This window comes from Centroberyx gerrardi, chromosome 8 (genome assembly GCF_048128805.1).
Source record: "Centroberyx gerrardi isolate f3 chromosome 8, fCenGer3.hap1.cur.20231027, whole genome shotgun sequence".
Lineage (NCBI taxonomy): Eukaryota > Metazoa > Chordata > Actinopteri > Beryciformes > Berycidae > Centroberyx > Centroberyx gerrardi.
Window position 1 is genome coordinate 11,362,665 of NC_136004.1, and position 21,278 is coordinate 11,383,942.

At 40.9% G+C, this 21,278-nt stretch overlaps 2 protein-coding genes across 2 annotated transcripts; both read right to left on the reverse strand.

Annotated features, from left to right (window-relative positions):
- Positions 1 to 1,472: 1,472 nt before the first annotated feature.
- nkx2.7 (NK2 transcription factor related 7) lies at positions 1,473 to 3,234 on the reverse strand. The gene is made up of 2 exons (XM_071920441.2): positions 2,967 to 3,234; positions 1,473 to 2,035 (listed from the first exon to the last, which is right to left on the reverse strand). The coding sequence occupies exons 1-2, from the start codon at positions 3,229 to 3,231 to the stop codon at positions 1,473 to 1,475; spliced, it is 828 nt and encodes a 275-aa protein (XP_071776542.2). The 5' UTR covers positions 3,232 to 3,234.
- A 9,006-nt stretch (positions 3,235 to 12,240) lies between these two features.
- Positions 12,241 to 20,708, reverse strand: stc1 (stanniocalcin 1). Its single transcript, XM_078285350.1, has 5 exons — positions 20,461 to 20,708; positions 18,379 to 18,521; positions 18,024 to 18,235; positions 15,038 to 17,147; positions 12,241 to 14,993 (listed from the first exon to the last, which is right to left on the reverse strand). The coding sequence occupies exons 1-4, from the start codon at positions 20,639 to 20,641 to the stop codon at positions 16,847 to 16,849; spliced, it is 837 nt and encodes a 278-aa protein (XP_078141476.1). The 5' UTR covers positions 20,642 to 20,708; the 3' UTR covers positions 12,241 to 14,993; positions 15,038 to 16,846.
- Between the last annotated feature and the right edge of the window lie 570 nt (positions 20,709 to 21,278).

Sequence of the window (21,278 nt, forward strand, 5' to 3'; positions counted from 1 at the left end):
CTGAACAATTCGTCGATGTAATGGATGAATCGGCCGCTTTATTTTTTGTTCAAAGAATTCATTTATTCAGTTGTTTACTCACTGGAGTTTTCCCCCCACCGAATAAAAAGCATCTAACGAAAATGTTCTATAATATTCCTATAATGTTCCTATATGGGCTTATAGTGTATCTGTGGTACTCAAAAATGAGTGCAGTGAATTTATCTTACTTTATGGTAGTTTTATCTCCTATGGTTTCACTTTATACTTTAAAGTTTTGGTGTGACAATTTTTAGTAGGTATCCCTCTAAATGTTATTGTATGATTACTTTTTCCGCACAAGGGCTCGTTTATTCTATTATTTTAATCTAACTGGATTAATTTAATTCCATAGCCTGAAATGTATTTGAAGTGAGGAATACTATAAATAAAGATTATTACTGTATTACTTCGTGCAAATCCCATAGTAGCCTACAAGACAAGTTAGGCCTATCTCTGTAGTATCGATTAGTGACCGGTTAGATTGGAAGCTGTTTCCCGTTTGATTGAAAGCTGAAAAAAAGTAAAAGAGCCACTCTGTCTGCGAGTTTGTTTACCCAGCAAAGCTCCGGGACAGGACAAGCTCTCCAGCCTTATCAGCGGATTTCTCGATGGGACAATAATGAGGCCAGTTTGATAGAGCAGCGCTGTCAGGTCAGATGTCACCTCAGCCATTAGCATGTGATGGGGCTCTTTGATAAACGGTGTGCTTGAAATATGCAGACGACAGCTCAGCGGCCAATTAGAGGCTATCTAATTAGGCATTCTGTTTGTAATCGGGCTTTAAGAAGAAAATTACACATTTTAACAGGGAGTAATGGATCGAGACTGTTTGTGTTTGCACTCAAAATTTAGATGCAAGCCTACGAGTGGAATTTTATTCTGAAAGATTAATGGCCAACAAAAGCTTTGTTAATATTCGTTTAAAATTAACTGAGCTCATGAGCAGATGTGAGCTTAAAAATATTTCATTTTATTTCTAAACACGATGGATGCATTTTTTTTTACAAGATATTTTAAATAAAAAATACTAAAAAACAAACAATATAATTAACCAACTAAAGAAATATTAGTTTTTTCGCCTTTAGAGAGATCAGTAACCTTTTAATTTGATGTACACTTTAGACATACCTAATTTTAAGAAAGATTAGAAAATAGATCTTATATTATTACAGATTACTTCCAAGATTTGTAGCTACTTTTATACAGTGAGATATACTTTATATAGGCTAATTCGAAAATTTTAGAAGAAAATAACAAATATAGGCTACTTTTTAAGACAGTGGGCTGTAAACCAATTGGACATTTTCATCATGATTTTATTCGCATCTGACTTACAAAACATTAAAAGGACTGCATTGGCACCTAATTCCCATTCCAGGAATAAAAAAAATAATGATAATTACATGAGATGAATCGCTTGATTGTTTTTCTCACCCTTTTCGTCCCTTTAATTACCAACCTCTTACACTCTGTAAAGAAGCCTGGAAGTGTCCGTGGCTGAAGGGCCCCTCGGTGTTACTTATCATATCAACCAGCTGGTTATTAGGCATCTGAGTGGCAGTCATACCGGCTGAAGGTGACACATTATAATTGCAACCGTAGACGCTGCTGTTTCCATATCCAAACACGGGATTATAGGGTCCAATTGTCACGTTGTATGGAGCAGAGTGGGACGCTGCGGTGCAGAGCCTCCCGTCCCGCACCAGGACCGGCACCGCCACCCTCCTCGGCGCAGGTGGATATCCCGCCAGCTCCAACGATTTGTCCTGTCTTTGGCGCTTGCATTTGTACCTCCTGTTCTGAAACCAGATTTTGACCTGGGTGGAGGTGAGTTTGAGGATGTGGGCCAGGTGCTCCCTCTCCGGGGCGGACAGGTAGCGCTGCTGCTTGAAGCGCCTCTCCAGCTCGGACACCTGGGCCTGGGAGAACAGGACCCGGGGCTTTCTGCGTAGCCTGGCTTTGCTTTTCTCCGGGGTTTGGTCACAGTCAGGCGAGCTGTCAAAACCGCACATTTCTACAAGGGAATAACAAAATTATAATAATAAAAACGAAACTCTTTAAATTGACTGGATTGTTAAACGGTTTGTTTTTAGTAGCCTAATACCCCATGGGCGTCAGTCACTGAAGAAATGGCTAATTTAGTCTGTGACTGAGTCTTAATTCTTCTTAAATAAAATGAAAAAAAAAAAAAATGCCGATGGGGTGAGATAATTTCACTTGTTTATATGCAAATATTTTCTTGAGTCAAGTGATATTATCTTGATAGTGGAAGAGGAATCCTTGCTTCCAGATATTGCCACTTCTTTCAATAAAATATACTTTTTTTTTACGTTTTCAAGAAAACATGATTTTAAAGATTCAATACTAGACTAAATGATTGATATTTCCCACACTTTAGCCATAGTCCATAGTCTTTTTATCATTATAATGTAGAGCGAAGATAAAGCAAAACTCGCATATTTATATGGAAGCCACATCTAAAAAAAAAATCAGGAGCACTGAACAGGAGCGGTGTTCCCCTTAAGCTGTGCGCGCCTGTGTCAGATAGTTTAGTGACCTACATCTAATAATTTATCACTCTTACCAAATAATAATATCTTGTCAGTCATCCATCATTGCTCCTTTTTGTCCTCAAAAATGTAGCCGATCAGATTTGGGAGTTTTGGTGGCAAATTAATTTAGATGTAACTTTCTGGTTTAATGAATGGGGCCCCTGTTAAAGCCTTGACGCTTTTGCTTTGGTTTTCAAATATTTACATAGCAATAAAAAAGGATAGGGAAAATAGATTTACTAGTATAGGGCCAGTGGTGTTAGCTTATCCCTATGCCCGATACTGTCATGCGTCCAAGGCCGTAGGCGGCCTATAACCACGGCCAACCTACACCAGCATCCAGACTGTATTAAAACTGGCATTGGTTTGGTTATGATGTGTGTGTCAACTCACCCTGGTCATTTATTTCCTCTTCTGCCGCTAAGTTGCCTTTCTGGATGTCGTGGTTGATGGTGCGTTTCCCCTGCATCCCTGCGACGCACGGCTTTAGCTGGCAGTCATAAAGGTTCAGGGTCCGAGGCGCACTGTGTGTGTGTTGATAATGCATTGGTGCAAGTTGATCAGGCATCACGAATTCATTTTCAAAGACATGATGGTGCTCCAGCTTCAAAATATCCTTGACTGAAAATGGCGTCGAGGTCGATGAGGTGGGATTCATCGCCCCCTCTTAGTTCGATCCTGTTCACAAAGTTGCGCCTTGAGCCGCTGGTGATGCTGCTCGACTTATCCCTTCACTGGCCGATGACTGATAAAATCACTCCAGGTCTGACTGAAGAGCAGGTAGGGATACCTCTCACCCCTCTCCAAAACCTCTCCAAACCATTGGCCAACACCCAGCCTGCGCGCAGAGAGTTTGGCCTGTGGACTGCTGCTGCTCTTATTCTCGGTTTACACAGGACACTTCAGATCATATTCAGTGTCTTTGTGCTTAGGAGCTGAAAATGGGCTAATCCATAAGTGAGATTGCTCTTGGCAACATCATAGAAATTCTTCAGTGCTACAAAACGACTTGAGCTATAAACCTGCATGAATCTCTATATCATTAGATAGTATACAGACTAAATTGGTTTTGTCCATCACTGATTGTTATTTCAAAGTCATTAAGTCTCATACTTAGTCTTAAATTCTTGTTGCTGCCAAAACTGCCAATGGGGTGAGATACTTTCACTGGTCTCCAATGCAGTTCCACTTGTTTAACGGATTTTCTAGAAACACGTGTCAGTAAACGAGGCAGAACAGGCCTTAGGCAGATCACCACCTAGAAAATGACACTCGATTCAAGAAAATTCCTGAAACAAACTTATTTGCATCGGAAACAAATGAAACTATCTCACCTAATTGTTTGCTTGTTTTAAGAAAAATATTTTTTAAGATTCAGTACCATATTAATTAACTTGATCTAAAACGGATAATTTACACAGTGTAAACCCAAACCACGGTTCTGGTTAACCTATAACCACTTAGTCAGCACGCAGGTCCTGGGGGGTGAGTGATCTTTGGTGATGTTGAACAGGTTTACCACCGGCATTGTTTTCCAACCACGTTATTAGTGTTCCCAGGCCACAACAAACAGTAACATTACACCTGATGTTGTGGAAGTGGAGAGGCGGCGGCGCCAGCCTGCAATGCATGACTGATGCCAAGACGCGCGTCTATATAGACCGGAACAAGGACAGACACAGGCTCTCCATCTGCAGGTCATCACTAACATCTATGTAGGTCACTTAAGTCTAAGCACGACATTTTTTAAGACAGCGTTTGAAATCATTGTGATAGCAGATGACAAAACCTTCCGTGACTTTGGCAATAAGGCTTATTATCACTGATGTAGTGGTAATAAAAGGCGGGTTGTTGATCATCATAAGGCACCATCATGAACAAAAATAAGTTACATTTTAAGAAAACATTAATTTATTATGCCCACTTAAAAGAACAGTAAAAGTGTCAGTTTAATTTACTATGATGTATACAAAAAAATGAGGATGTATATCAGCTTAAAAAAAAAAAAAAAAAAAGATGGGTGAAATGTTTTTCAATGATGTTCAAAGCCAAAATAGTTCATTTGCAGGAGGTGGCTCACAAAATGAAACGTATACAATACAATGTATAGGCCTTAGATTTGCAAGCCTTGTTCTGAGAGATATACATTAAAACTAGGTTATTTAATTGCATTCAATTTCATTATGTGCATTTCTTTGGTAATTATAGGCTAGTACCATTAATATGTATGCATTGATGATACAAATTCGTGTAGTCAATTTTCAGACTAGATTTCAGTATGAAAGTTAAATTATGGTCATATTCTTTGATTGTGAAAGCTAGTGTCTTCATAGTGACTTGTATCATGACTGAACTGAATTAGGCAAAAGTGGCTTCATATACTCTGCTGCTTTGTCGCAGACTCAATAAGGAGCTGCCTTTACTTTGATTAATCATTATTTAAATAGGTTGAGTTTACTGGTTTGGTATTTGGCTACTGTCTTTTGTTGTACATTATTGTATTTGGTCTGTCTGCAGCTTGGATGTCTGTCTGGATGCTTTCTTGGCCAAGTCTCCCTTAAAGAAGAAATTCTTACTCTCACTGGGACTGCCTAGTTAAGTAATGGTTAAATAAAATATAAAGAGAAAGTATATAATTATACATCATGCTTGTGTTCTTAAAGATGATATTGCAGGAAACAAGCCCTCCCTATCCTGAGCAAACTGAGAAACCTGAACTTCAAAAGGAGAGAAAAACACTCAGAAGTCATCTGGGAATTGTTTGGCGAGTTTTTTTTAAGTGAAGGCAGGAGGCTAGCTTGGGGATTTCAAGGTGTCTAGTTTGATGGGTAAATGACTTAATCACTACACCAGTGTTCTCTGAAGGCTCGGAGCAATGCTCTCTCTGAGTTTCTGTGACTCCTGTACCTCCAAATCAAAGCCTTTCCCATTGATTCCACCATTTGTCCCCTCACTGTAACATAAGAAGCTAGCTAAGTGCCGTTTACCACAAAATACCCCTAATTCATCATACAGAAAAATAGAAGGGTGATAGCAGCTGAAAGAAGAGACAGAGTCGTCCTCCACTGTGTGAAACTGAGCCCTGTCTTGCTATGACCAATAAGCCACTGAAGATACTCATCAAAATGTTATGTGAGATTGACATTCCCGTCAATGAGAGTGGGACACTTTTGAATTAGAGAGTGCTGTAATCCCATCCATGGGATATGAACAAAGTCATGGGATATGGGAACGTTTCCTTACAGAGGTTCAGCTGCATGCTCTCAGGTGTGTGTTGTGGTTTGTCCATGCGTGGGACGGACAGAGGGAGGTTGATAACAACTGGCAGCGGGCAGCACTGGCGGTTAGAAAGACCATTGCTGACCTCTGACTTCTGACCTCTATAAATGAGATTAAGGACAAGATCACTGAACTTATGAATAAGAACAAGGCAAACCCACATCACATCACATGTCTTAACATTTCAGGATTCTGGGATATTTTAATGTTATTTGTACTGGTGTTTCTGACCCCGATTCCCCTATGAATTATTTCAGCCACTCTCCTGATCCTCAAACTGCTACACTCTTCCATGACTGGGTCAAAAATTACCCGTATTTGAATCAATGTTGGGTTTTTTAATAATAAACGTATGCTATCTTGGTATGATTTGAGTCATTTTGGTCTTCACAAGAATGATTGATCATGTTTGAAATATGTTTACTTTGTCACTTTAGCCCCACCCACCTGCTTCAGAACTGTTCTGATGCATCTTCCCAGATGAATACTACTCCACCTAACCTGTTATGTACCATCTCCTTCTTTCCTCCCCTCCAGCCAATTTAAATCAAATCAAATGCTCTCTTCTTTCCACTGGTGACATCCCATCACTTGAATTACTGCATGTTTTAATTAATGGTATTGTAAAACTTATTTTGAACATACATGACTTCATTCCCATCGCAGGCACTTACTGCTGAATTTGTAAACCTTGGTGAGTCTTGTAATCCGGTCCAGTCTGAGGCATGCACACCTGAGGGGACAGACCTGTCATAGTCTGCTGTTATCCTAACTAGAGGCAAATTACATTAGTATATCTGACAACAGTGACATCTTATTTAAACCACTATTGCCGTACTTGTGTGGCCCTGTTTATTCAGGACAATTTTGTTCTTTCTGATAATGATAATGTTTAACACAGAGATCTGTTTTCTGTCTGTATTGCAAGGCTTTAAGTTGAACCAGGAGATTTCATCACAAAAACTCTGCTTCAGGTTTTCACTGCCTATGAGTTTTAGAATTGATTTTAACATTACTTTTAGCATTACTTATTAGGTTTGAATGTGTCTGCCGCCATAACGTTTTGTCAATGTGTTTGTCTATTTTGTATTCAAAGGCATCAATCCTGTTCACATTCCTGACATTACTGTGCATATGACTTTTTTTTTTTTTGAACGAACTCAACCATGTTTCTCAAATAGTTGAAATCTGTCTTTGGTATTTTTGTGTAGTTGTGTGCTTTTTGTATAGATTGTGCAGCTGTAGGGGTGGAACAGTGGCTCAGTGGTTAGCGCTTTCGCTTCATAGCAAGAAGATCTGCCGTTTGAATCTCAGCCCCAGTCCTTTTAGTGTGGAGTTTACATGTTCTCCCTGTGTTTGTGTGGGTTTCCTCCCACAGTCCAAAGACATGCAGGTCAGGAGGATTAGAGAGTCTAAATTGCCCCTAGGTGTGAATGTGAATGTGTTTGTCTGTCTATCTGTGTTCGACTGGCAGCCTGTCCAAGATGTTTCCCTGCCTTCCTCCCAATGCATGCTGGGATAGGCTCCAGCCCTCCTGACCCTGAATAGGAATAAGCGGGTATGGAAAATGGATAAATGGATGGATAGAGAAGTAGATGTAGGAGTTACTGCACCCACTCTTTGTAGAAGCACACTATAAAAATGGTTCTGGAGTGTTTATGGGCAAACCTTAAAGAACCACTATTACTTAAAGAACCCCTTTGACCTATGTTACTTCCCTACTATTACCATTATAAGATGTTCCCATGTAGCACCATAGGTTCTAGATAGTGCCTAAAAACGAGCCTCTAAATGAAGGTCCCCCATGACTATGTGCCAAAGTATGAATGTGTGATATTGTTACGCTGCTGCAGTAGCCTAAAGGTTAGACAAGTTGCCTTCTGACCGTAAGGTTGCCAGTTTGAATCCGAGCTGGGAAAACATTGGTGGGGAATGTGAATGAATAATGTTTTCCCTTTGTTTCCCACAGTTACCATCCAAATGCCCCTGAGTAAGGCACATAACCCCCATCTGCTCCAGTATAGCTGCTCAGTAAAAGACAGTGATTGTACCGGGAAGCTTCCAGGTGCAAATGTGAAGCATGCCGGTGGTGAAAAAGAGCATGTATTCTCAGTCAATGTTCCCTGGATAAATAAAAAGGTTAAAAAAAATTGCCTTTCTTCATTAGAGAGCATTTCACTTTTGAAGAGCTGAGTTGTGTATTCTCCAGGTTCAACTGTGTTTTCTGTTCAAATGTAACTGTTGCAACTTGAATTCAGCCACTAGATGTCGCTACCACACCGTGTAAATACCAGGGGCTTCAATAAAAGGATGAATTCAGCTCTACTTGGTGATCAATAAATGAGGGGTTTTTATGTATTGTCATTTATTGTGCACTAAAATTTACCTGAATTTACCTTTTTGTTCAGTTCACAAATTAATTCAGGCAGCTTGGAGGAACTGCAAGTTTGCAACAGATTCTGTATCCTGCTTCTTTTCAGATTAACACAAAACAACATAGGCATAAATTATAATTTTCTATCGCATTATACCATACTATGTATTAAAACAGGAGTAGCTGTTAATCAGAGTATCTATAAACTAACATCACAACACATTCAGAAGCACTGATATTACACAGTAAATGAGTAACTTTGGCATAATATAACCCTGATGTGGTGAAAATGAAGGATTTGAACTGAACTCATACAATGTTGCTCTTCAAGATTCTATAAGTGAGTTTCACAGCCGTGGCCCAGCCTTGTGTAGTCATGAGTTACTATTCCTCCACACTCATGGCTCAATCCATGTCTGTGAAACCTGCCCTATGTTTTATAATCTTCTGGGCAATTGGTGAGAAAATAGACAGGTGCTGTATGTAAAAGGAATATTTGAGAGGATTCAAGAGCCTTTCAACTTTAATGGTGAAGAGGCTGAATATGATGCTTGATTGGCTATATCAATTTGACAGGTTATGATACATGTACACAGATAGCATAATGTATAGTGCAAGTGATGCAAATTGAAAAAGGTAAAATGGCCGGTGATGAACTGCACTGGACTGTTTACTTACTGTTCATTTATCCGCCTATATACCTCAGATCCAACTGTACAGCCAGAGTGATGTTTAGTGTAATGCACTTATCCAGGACCAGAAATTGCATTGCATTTTTGATTCCAAGACAAATCTATGAGAGATGCTTTGGCAGAAATGGAGAATGCTCTATTTCATCTCTTTACCCTGCCACTCCGGCTCTTTCTTCAGTAAAATTTGATCTAATTTTCTCTCCCATCCTAGGGTATTTCCCCACAGAAATGAAGGGATAGTGGAAAGATTGCTGGTAAGATTGGAGTGGATCTAATCCTCCGCTGCTCTCAGTCATACTCCATTTCACTGCACATCTAATTTGTCACGCTGCTGATGAATATGCCACAAGTTTCATGGGAAAGAGAAGGACATAATGAATATAAAATACACTGGGAGAGGAGAGAGGCAATTGCCGTACCACACTAACCACAGTGCATTGTTCATTTGTCCCATCAAATTGCTAACACTATGCATGCACTGTGGATGCTTTGTTTTCCTACCCCAGAATTTGATCAAGAGGTTAAAAGAAATAATTAAGTCAAACAATGGTGGATCCGCTGGTTGCCTGCAGTTTGTAGACCGAAGGTCAGTGGTCATTTATGATCGCCCACTCCGGGGTCATTCTGTTTGTCCAAGGAGAGAAAGCCTCACCCTAACCACCCAACCACACCCACCATTGTAAAAATCAGAAGATTTTTCAAGGCTGTTTCTAAAAAAAAAATGTAGGTGTCTTGAAAATTCAAAAGGTGCCTGTAAGGAATGTATTTGTTGCTCATGTTTGGGTGAACATTGTGGGTGTGTTTGCCAATAATTGGATCTACGTAGGCAGATGTGTTTTACAGACTTGCTTGTGTAGCGGGCTTATAAGACATTGTTTTGAAGCAGAAGGTACCATAACGCTTTATCTGATGGCTCAAATGGAGTACTGTCTCATTACCAATGTCTTAAAAGGCATCAATATTGAATTAAAAACAGCAGCAGATGGTATGAATTGCATCTGCATAATGATATTCTAATTTCTTCATTATTCATTATTACTCTCGTTGTGACTGTCAGGGCGGTGATACACTCGGCAGCAGTCCAAGCAACAGGCAACAAAGTGAGACACAGGGTCAAAAATCTGTTCAAATGTTTCCTGGCAACAAGATGCTCCTGTGTGATAAAAACAGCAATTCTTAGGCAACTCCCTGGGCACCGTTGCCCGTCCGAGTTGCTTTTAAAAGTTGCCCAGCGTATAAATGCTGGGGTCTTCTACACTTTCAATTCTAAGAACCCCTTCCTCTTTTACAGCGTGTGTTGAGGTGAAAATTCACCAATAGCCCTCCTCTCCCTCAGTCATTAAAGGACTACAGTCATGTAAAGCATTCAGGAATGTGGCAAGAAAATGTGGCATGCATATTCCCACACCATAGATAAGAAACATAGATTTCTACACCGACCATATGGAAACATTCGGAACGCTTTTGTCCATCGTGCTTGTGCTAGAGTGAATTCATTGATGAGTCGAGTGTGAATGTCTCTTTAAAGAAGAAGATGATAGAATCTCTATGCAGAGCTGCTGCATCACCTATCCATGAGACTGGAGAGCGGCTGATGAGAAAGCCCTTCAGGACTCTTCTCTAAATAGGCATGAAATTATATCTCCCTCTGACTGAGATTAGCGGCCATGGAGCCTCTTGCGTTCTGCTCCCTCTTTTCCTCAGGCTCTCCATCCAAACAGGCACTTTGCAGTTTCAGCTCGTTTGTGCTCAAGTTTAAGAAAGTTCATTTTCATCAGGAGGTGCTCTCTATGTCCTTGATCTTACTTCGTGGGTCCTGCTGGATTTGTCACACGCACCAAGCACTCAGGGGATGTGGTAAGACATGGGAATATTGTGTGCTGATGATTTGCATTTAATAGACCAGCTACTTTATCATTCAGTGGGAAGAATTGGATGCACTGTTCGTCTCAAAACACAAAATGTACTGTACAGTACTTATTGATAAATGATTATTCTTTGGGAATTTCATTTTTCACACAGAGTACGCACAGAGCAGGCCGAACCCCAAGAGACTGATATATAAAATTGTTTGTAGAAGCAGCTGAAATAGATAGATTTTAATTCAAACTTTAGGGTGGCTCAGCAATCATGGGCCAGGGTTATTCATTAGTTGACGTGGTTATGCTGGGTTATTCTCCCACAAAACTGCTGGTCAGGCTATCTTAGATGTACTCCACTCCAGTGAATAAATGTTTGACGAATACAGTAAATTCATCCTAGGTCCTCCGGGATCGCTGAGCTTGTCACTCTCATGGAGAGTGAGTCCAGCCACAGTTGGAGAAATCTCACTTTCACCTACTGCAGCTGCTGCACCTAACAGGCCGTCAATCGCAGAATCCCTTTTAACCTTGAGAATAAGACCCCCAGATCGCTAAACTCCTCCACTTGGGGTAGCTGCTCACTCCCCCCCCCCCCTAAATGCGACAGGCCACCTTTTGGACTCCCATGGTCTCCCAAGGAACCATGGTCTCAGACTCGGAGCTGCTGACACCCATCTTGACCACGTCACACTCAGCAGCAAACTGCTTCAGTGCACATAAGGGATGACAGTCAGATGAGGCTAACAGGATGACATCATCTGTAAACAGAAGAGATGCCACCCTAATGTCACCAAACTGGACACTCTCGAAGCCTCGGCTGAGCCTTAATATCCTGTCCATGAACATCATGAACAGATGAGATCCTTGTTAGAGTTCGACGCCCACTTTAAACGAGCTTGACTTAATGCCAAGCATGCGAACACAGCTCTCACTCCGAGGGACCAAATCGAAATGGTCCTGGGAACTATGCTGTTGGGAGCCTTGTGACTCTGAGTTGGTTAGAAATGCCTACCGACTTGATAGTTTTGCTGGGAGACAACTGGCAATCGAAGGGTCATGGCAGTTTGCTAACCCTGCCTACGTGTGTTCTGTGGTTTTGGAAAAAGCCAATGACTGTATATGGGGTGCCAGGGCCTTTGCTGCAAGCCATTCGGTCTCACAGAACATAAATGCATCAAAAATCTTATCTAACAAGAAAAGGAAGAAATGGCAAAACCTCTCTCACTTTTACAACTTCCATTCATTAAACAATACATTTTGGAATGTGTTGATAGAGGAACTGAGTTATTAACATTTAAAGTCACTGAAGGCAGTAGTACTTTCTGATTTTTGCTGATGGAGAAGAATATAGAAGCACTAAAGCCCTTTTACATTGAGCCTGGTAACACCATTATGTATGTGTAGATGTTGATGTTGCATGAGAATGATTCAAAATCAGTGAAATAACAGCAGGCAACACATTTCATACCATATGCCAGATATGATAAATATTTTATTTCTGATCAGCAAAAGACACACAATTGATGCATTTGTATCTTTCATGACTTTTCAGTACAGAGGAAAAACCCAAACATATACACAGTATGGGTATATATGTATATGGGTATATTTTAAAGTGCAAGTGATTCACAAGGATCAATCATGCGTAACATAGCATCTGTATCGGGAACTTCAGCAATCTCCTCAAATCCTCGATAACTTTTGAATTTGATAGTAAAATAATTGTCACTTATATGAATACAAAATAAATTTTACTAGTCACTGAAGCTTTTTGATTTTGTTTAAGCACGACAACATTTATCGATCTATTTCAAGTCTTGAGAGGAAAGAGTACCATGAAGTTCCAGAATTGGGGGAGTCTTTAGTCTCTAGTTTGCCCTATGAGAATAGAGTATTGACAGGAGAGACAGGTTCATAGATCTCACCGTGGGTCTACTTAACAATACTCCAGTACCACCATAAGCACCCTATACTTGGAATTAAAATGAATCTAGAATAGAAAGAAACCAAAAGCCTTCTAGTTTTCCCACTTTGTTTTTTCCTAATAGCCTTCATGGGTCATCTTAGCTTGGGCATGTCCTCGTCAAAACAGACATTCAATATACAGGTACATTCTCTGAAGTTACCATTACATTTGACTTGTAATCAAAAGGTGAGGAGATAGACAACTTGCCCTTGCCAAATAGATTTGACGCAAGGAATGTTCAAAGAAAATAAATATTGAGAACATGAATGGACAATTAAATGTTAAAATGCGCATGTGGACTGATGCTGAGTTCATTGAGTGTTGATAGATCAAAATAGCCACAGTATCGGGGCTTCTGAAGTTGGACAGCATCATACAGGGAGATAACAGGCTATAGTTTAGCAGCAGCTGTTGGGTTTTGGATTTACCCATGGACAACAAAGATACAGACATATCAATAGTACATGAAGAAGCCCCCACCCTTCAGGATGCAAAATATTCAAACTGATTTCTATTCACTGGGTAAATAAAACATGTTTCAATTGCACATGTGCTGAATGTTTCAATGCCCTTTATAGTGGTTAAGATGCAAAGTGCATATTTAACATAAAGTAGTAAGCTAGGATATACTACAGTGTGAATACAGCTCTTAACTTCCCGAGTGATTCCTTCAAAACTGCTCTCTTTTCACACCAAATGACATAAAAGAAATGATCATATTCACAGAACAGAAGAAACACCAGTTAACAAAAACCACAGAAACAGGAAGGGATATACAGGAACATTGCCTTCATACTGTGAGTATGAGAGCGAACATGCTGTTGCTTTATTCATACAGCATCAGCCGGCACTGAATGAAATAAAGGTCAATTTGTGTGTTGCTGTGAATCCTTTGTATGTGAGATTATTGCATAGTTTGGAATTCTTAACATTGCTAATAATTTTACACTGAAAAAAACAACACATCTCTTTTTCTGGTCTATAGTGCTTCACTCCTAAAGGTGGTCCCGCATGACAATATATAAATTCACTTTTCCAAGCGGGACTGGGGTCAATTCCCTTTCAATCTTCTCAATTCAAAGCATACACTAAAATAGGCTCAATAATTCCTTACAGATTGTTTAAAAAACCTTTTTATGGTGAAAGATTTGCACGGTTTGAATTTGGAAGAAAATCTACTTTCTGAGTTGAATGGATTTGAAGTGAACTGACCCCAACCCTAGTTAATCCCTATATTGTATTCTCCAGTCAACGTAGACTTTGGCTGCTGTGCACAAACATTTGCATTTCAGTCCCAAACAAAAGCTAATTTGAGCCATTGAGTTTCTCATTGAAACCAACGGCTCCACACCACCACCCAGCTATCAGGTATGGGTAAAATAAAGGAAACACCAGCATAAAGACCTATCTCAGTCTTAGTGGCTCTGTACTTATTGATTTTGAATGATTGTCTGGGCAGCTCATCTTGATCTTTGATGACAGTCTTAGATGTTTTATTATCTCGCAAAAATGTTCAGATCAGACCTTATATGTGGTTGGGAAGAGACTCATTAATGGATGAAGTTATTGCAGTGCTTCTACTGGCATTTTTTGTTACAGTGGTGGGGAGGGAACCTGGTGTATAATTACTGATATCCCCCACTGCATACATACACTATCCCAGGCTACTGACATAGCCGACCTGCAAACTTCCTCTAGCAAGCTGGTTAGTGAGACAGTATTGTGCATGAGCGGCATTTAAACTCAACTCAGTGGACATTTGTAACAACACAAAGCAAACAAAGTGAGAGAAATCATTGAGGTTACATCAAGAGTGCGTTAAATAACTTGGCAACAGCTGCATCTAGTTACTTTACGCTCTGACTGGTCCTGCTGTTTTGTGTCTGCGGCTAAATCCCAGTGCACTCTGAACAAAAATGCTTCAGCCAAAAGTAAGCCAAGTGCATGAAGGTACTGGACTTTGGGTACTGGGATTTATACAGTTTAAGCGAATATATTGATGCTTCCCTCATTTTGCTTTCTCATTGTAGAGTAACAGAGAGAGAGAGACTGTTACGCTCTTCAACCCACTGGGTGACCACTTATGCCTTCTTGATAAGAGCATTGCCGTCCTGTAAGACGTCACCCTCAATAAGAAAAGACCCTGGGGTGCTCTTTAGCACAGCAGGCCAAAGCACACACCATGTACTTTAGTGATGCATGCCACCCTTTCTCTCACATCATTCTTATCTCTCTCGCTCTCTCTCTCTCTCTCTCTCTCTCTCTCTCTCTCTCTCTCTCTCTCTCTCTACTGTATAATATTAGATAGAACTGACACAGCAAAAATAAATAAATAAATAATTAAAAAAGGAAAGAAATGTAAGGGATGAAGATCGTCATTGATACTAGTTGTGATTAGAATTTGCCTAGCCCTGTTAAGGATAATTGCTTTCATCCCATGCCAGAAGAAGCACTGCAGAGTAGAGCAGAACCACCAGAACCCTTCACTATGGACATACTTTATATTGGTGTTTCCTTTATTTTGATTATACCTTGTACATATTTGACTTTGTTTGGAAAGTAATGTACTGTACACAAACCCCCAGCACTCAACAAATACATCTAACAGCTGCAATTGTTACCAGAATATGTGTCAAAATTATGCTATCTTGTGTTGGATGTGGTCCCTTATAACACCCTTAAAGTAGATCACCTGACTTGAATGAGCAACTTGTTCCCCTATGGCCAGCACAGAGTCATGACATGGGTCCCATTCAGTCACCAGAGAGTGGCAGCTCACCTATTTGGCATAGAGCTCATGTTCAAATAGGAGCCATGACCAAAACTGCATTTTAAATGTCTATCTGTAAACTAACTAAAACTACAATAACGCCATAAAATAAAAAATTAAATAATATAGTAGGAAAATAAATATCATTCCAACAAGGCTTTTAAATAGTCATTCTCAATCTTGACACTGGAAGCCAGTGTGTATGAAGGAAACCCTCTATGTCATGTTATTCACCTCAGAGAATGATGATCATCAGTCCAAGAAGATGGCTGCTCTCAATCTCAATGGTGAACTCGCTAATCAGCCACACACACGACTGCTTCACACTCAATTAAGAACATGGATACAGATTCCACCAAACATGGTCCCACGTATACTGTAGAGCTCAACAGTCGTATGCATTAAGAGTGTCTGGAGACAAGATACGCAAAATGGACTTTTCTGATAGAAAGACTTGGCCATGTCCTGGACCATCCTTACGTGGAGGACGGTGAATCGAAACGCATTTCAGTTGAGGATCATGGCTTGATCTGCCATCAGAAAAACAAATATAAGTGCTATAGCTCTACACTATTTTGGTATTTCATGAATAGCATTCAGGGCAGTTTGAAGTTTTTTGGTCAGTTTAAGGTAACCTCTCAAAGGTTATCATGAAACCTCTACAGACCCCTCTCCTTATGAGCGCTCTCTTTTAGAGGGCTAGCTATGGCTGTCTCAGATAACTTAGTATACAGTACATTAAAGTATTATGTTAGTGTCAGAAAATAGATACGAAACTCATTTCCACAGCTCATGCTCACAATTTGATTGGTCTCATCACTGAAATATTAGATACGTCTAGCAATAATTTTCCATTCCTATCAATGAACTAACAATCCAACCGCTGATCCCTAGTAACGGACAAATGTCTGCATTATTATATCATGTTTTTGTCTTTTAAAGTATGGACCACTTGTGCTCTAGAGGTGCGAACCACTATGGCTGTTTTGTGCTTGGCATCAAAAGACCTCTTAAGGATTCATCTCTGTTGGAGGAGGTGAAGAGGACCATGTTGCACAGATGCAACAGCCACAAGTTCAACACTAACTGTGAGTGAATGCGTTTGAAAATAGTCGATGGAAGGGGGTCCTCTCAAGCCTAAAGTGTAGGATATACAATATAACAACAATCAAACTCTGATATCAACTTGGAACTCTATGGGCATTCCCTAGAGGTGCATATTTCTGTAACTTCCAGTCTAGTGGAGGAATGGATTTTGTCACCCCTAGGGAATAGAGGAGCTTTTTCATGATTCTGAGGAGTGTGTGGAGTTTCTGAATCTGAGTGGAAGTTAGGAGCTGTCACTGGCCGAGCGCTTCTTGCCAAAATGACTGGCAGAGTCTCTGTTTCGCAGATTAGGCTGGATCTTGTACATGTGGGGACCCATGGACCAGCGCCAGCTCCCACGGCCCTCGACTCCAGTTGGAACGGCAGCAGCTGCAGCCACAGCGGTGGATGGGCAGGGCTTGTTCTGCAGCAGCTGAATAAGCATGGTCATCTCTGGGCCGAGCCGCGACACCATGCTGGTCCTAACGCGGTCCACCGTGTCCTCATCACAGTCCATCAGGCTCTGTAGCAGCTTACCATAGAACCTAAAACAACACAACAAAGCATCATTAAATGTTGTTTTAGGAGCTCAAAGTCTAACAGGACATTTTCAGCTGGACAGCAACAGATTTTGGCCACGCTATTGTGAAAGACGCCACTTTGTAAAGAGCCACAGATTGTTGCACCCCCTAGTGGTTCAAATCTCTCTTTGGTATTTTGATGTACTTGCATACTTTCTATATAGCCTGATGTCATGGATGTGGGAGTTGTCACTACTAAGCCTTGCGCTCCACCCTCCTCTCCCTTTGTGCCAACTGGCAAACTGCACTGCTACATGTATTATAATGGCAGAGGGAAGGAGAACATCCAAACTTTACATTCACTCACACTTTAAAGGGTAATTTAAAGTTCTGTTGTTTTGTTTTGTTTTCATGTGACAGTCAGAAGGTTCTTTGGCTTCAAAGCAGTGGATGAAACTGGAATACATGGTTTGGTTTCCTCGTAATCACAACATAGAAATCAATACCAATTTGGCCCTTCCTTATGCCAAACGAATCAGGATAATAGGGGCATCTACAGAATGTCCATATATATTTGTCAAATCGACACTTTGTGTCATTTCTGAGGATGATTTTGCCAAATACATGACTAAGACTCTCATTCATTTAAAATTAACAGCGGCTACATTTCACTGATGTGTGAGTGGCCATTACCGGAGAACCAAACTATGCATTCCAGATTCAGATTGTCAGAGTACTCTTTGGTCAAAGAGCCAATTGAACATAACAAGGTTTATTGTTTAAGCCACTTGCAATATTTGGGATTCAAACATTTCTGCTACTGTACTGAGAATACTGATTACCTTCTCTTTAATGTGCATAAGCCTATTTGTATATTGAAGTAATAGTAGGAGAGCTCACCTATTGGGGAAGTGACTTGGTAGCTGTGCCACTTCGCCAATAGCATCTGGATTAGATCGGGCGACAGTGCAGATATCCAGCTTGCTGTAACACTCCTCTTGGACTTCGGATATCATTCTTTGGAAGGTGGAGCAGCGGCGGATGGTGGGGAATGCCTTCGAGGTGATGCCATTGGCAATGCACTTAAGGCTCTCCTTCACAAATGCTTTACCCTGTAGGAAAAAAATTTGCATTTCCTAACACGTTCTTGCCCAAAACAATTACCCCGGTATAAGCTTACTCAGTTTATATACACATAGAAACATAGAAAATAACATATGTGATCTTTGCAAGACGACTTAAAGAATAACTATACCTGAGTGTCAAATTTAGCAGCACTGTATAGGAAGGACTTGCAGATGTCATGCATGCCATCTGTGTCACAAGTTGAGTTTTCCAGGCAGGCGAAGGCTCCACAGCCAACTTGGAGGGCACCGTTGAGACAGCGTGCCACATCTGCTGTGGGCACAGAGAATGAAGCATCAGCAGGGGAGCCAACAGCGGGTTCACTGGGAATCACTGGACACTCACTGAGCTCATTACACAAGTGTTGCCAGGGCTGCAGCTCAAAAATGAGCCCATCAAAAGAGAATTTTCATACTTTGGTGATTCACTAAAGACATACAGTCACTTGGGGCAGATAGTGACTTGACTGGAGATTGGACACCTTACAACTTTGGAAGTCTGGGACACTATTTGGCATTACTGCACTTTTCTCTTGGCAAGGACCTACAGTATATTTCACTGTTTGGCTCTTTTCAGCAGAACTTGGATGAATAGCACCAAAAATACCAAAGTATTTCCTGAAAATTGATGCATGTACACACACACAAACATACACATGTACAATGGCACACACAGACTGGCACCGGACTCCTTGTCTTCAAAACTGTTGCACACAACAAGACATAATTGTTGTAATTGTCATAATTGTCAAATGCTGAATTTGAAGGCACTGCATACAACCACCTACAATATTCTTCACCATGAGCTAAGCACACTTCACAATCCAGTGAAATGTCCAGAATTGCTCCATTGCCCAGCAACATAAAGCAATATACATTTGGAAAATGCTGCCATATTCATCACAGTGGCATCAGATGACTAGAATGGTTATTAGGCTGATTACCCCACTAGTAACCCTGATCCCCTCCCTCCCTCACACACACACACACACACACACACACACACACACACACACACACTCAGACACACACTTGTATCTTTGTAAAACCTGAAAGAGCTACACTGCAACAACATTCATGCCATTCTGCCAAAAACTGATCTTGGCCATAAGGGATACAGCTCCAATTTTATACCGAGGGAGAGCTTTAAACATAATCTGTAAATCAATGTATCCCGATAGTTGGCTTCCCTTATTCTCCATCCAAGAATGCACTGTGATGGCAACAGGCCTAAGTCAAAAATCCTTTGTAATAACCATTAAGAAATGTCACCGAGGAGTCTAAGCCTACTTGGCAGACTTCAGATCTGGGGCCCCATGTTGACCTGCGCAACAAGATAAAGACTGGCTAACATCAGGGGCGAGAGATATTTCTCAGAATGCTGAGATTGGGCTGCAAATCTTTGTTATGATGATGAAGCAATTCTTGCAGAAGAAGGGATCAGCATCCCTATCACCCAGTAGCTTCTGTCTCTGTGGCGTACCTTTTTGTCAAAAAGGAAAAGTCAACATGGGGCCCCACATTTGAATTGTGCCAAGTAGGCTTACGCTTGTTCAATGACATTTCTTATGGTTACTACAAAGGATTTGACTCAGGCCTGATGCCATCACAGTGGAGTCTTGGATGGAGAAGGAAAGTCAACTATTTGGATACACTGATTAATGGGGTTGCATTTTTTTTTCTTGTCCAAAAGACACAGCCCCACTGACAAAAGGTACAACAGTGTATCTTTTTTTCTGACAGTGTGATGGGGGGTGGTGACAAAAGGTACAACGGTGCACCTTTTTTTAACAGTGTACTTGTAGGCGACACAGGAAGGCGATTGGAGCTTTTGTGCCCACTGAAGCCCCGAGAGAGAAGTCCACTACAGAAAGCAGGGCTGAACAGTGGGACCTATGCAGCAGCCAAGGCACGAGAGAGAAAGAGCCCGTCCAGCATGACACAGCCTGCGCTCTCAGGTGTCAGCACCAAGCTCCGTGCTCATCTGTTGCCGGCAGGACACCGGCAAAACCACAGCGCTAATCCCGCAGCCTGCTCCGCGGATCAAGGCGTTCGTTTAGAAAGAAAAGGCTGCATAGGCCAAAAAAAAAAAATAATAAAAAAATAAAATCTCCATAGAGTAAGCATGCAAGGTAAGGCTGCACATTGTATAAATCGTGTGTAACAAGCAAGCAGTGCACTCTGAGAGATAGAGATGGAAGCATGTTACTTACAAGGGCTATTGGCAGAAAAGCGTGCTCTCCTGGGCGAATAGGACTCGTTCTGATCCAGTTCATATGCAGATGCGCTCAGCACCATCAGGAGAAAAAGTCCGGTCCTCAAAGGCATCGTCCCCTCAACACAGATAATAGAACTAAATGTAAAGAAACGCCTCCTGGTTGGTTGATAATTCATAAGAATAGCGCTCCAAAGCTTCTGTAATAGGACCGTAATAGGATCAATGTAGGCTATCACAAGTAGGCTACCATCTACCCAACGCTGCAATTTCTCTACATTGGACTCTACACTATCCTTTTGACTTGCATGACAGATAGCACCGATGTCAAGTCTGCATGGGTTTATATGGAAGCGCTGAACATTACGAGTCCCTCGTTTGGACCAATCAGAGCGCAGTATTCAAGACCGTGGGCTACGTCTTCCACTACTAATTGATAAAATCATCAGTAGGCAACATTGTCGATCCTGGAGATCAACAACGAGGTCTTGGGCACTATTTTTGTAATGACAAATCACAAAACCAAACCCAGTATAATATTCCTATAATAATTCTATAGGGAGTTATATCTCTTGGTATTACTATAGGATTCCCTATGGGATATATGCAGTACATTACATATCGGATATTTCCATAACACATATTTTTGTTACATATACTGAGTTTCCAAGGACCTCCTTCCTGATATTGAGTTGCAGCTCCTTTTGCACCAAATCTTTCAGCCTGTCTCTTCAGCTTCAGTTACACCTCCCTCATGACTGAAGTGGATTCAATAGGTGAAATCAGCAAAAAAGGATCATAACTTTCACCTGGATT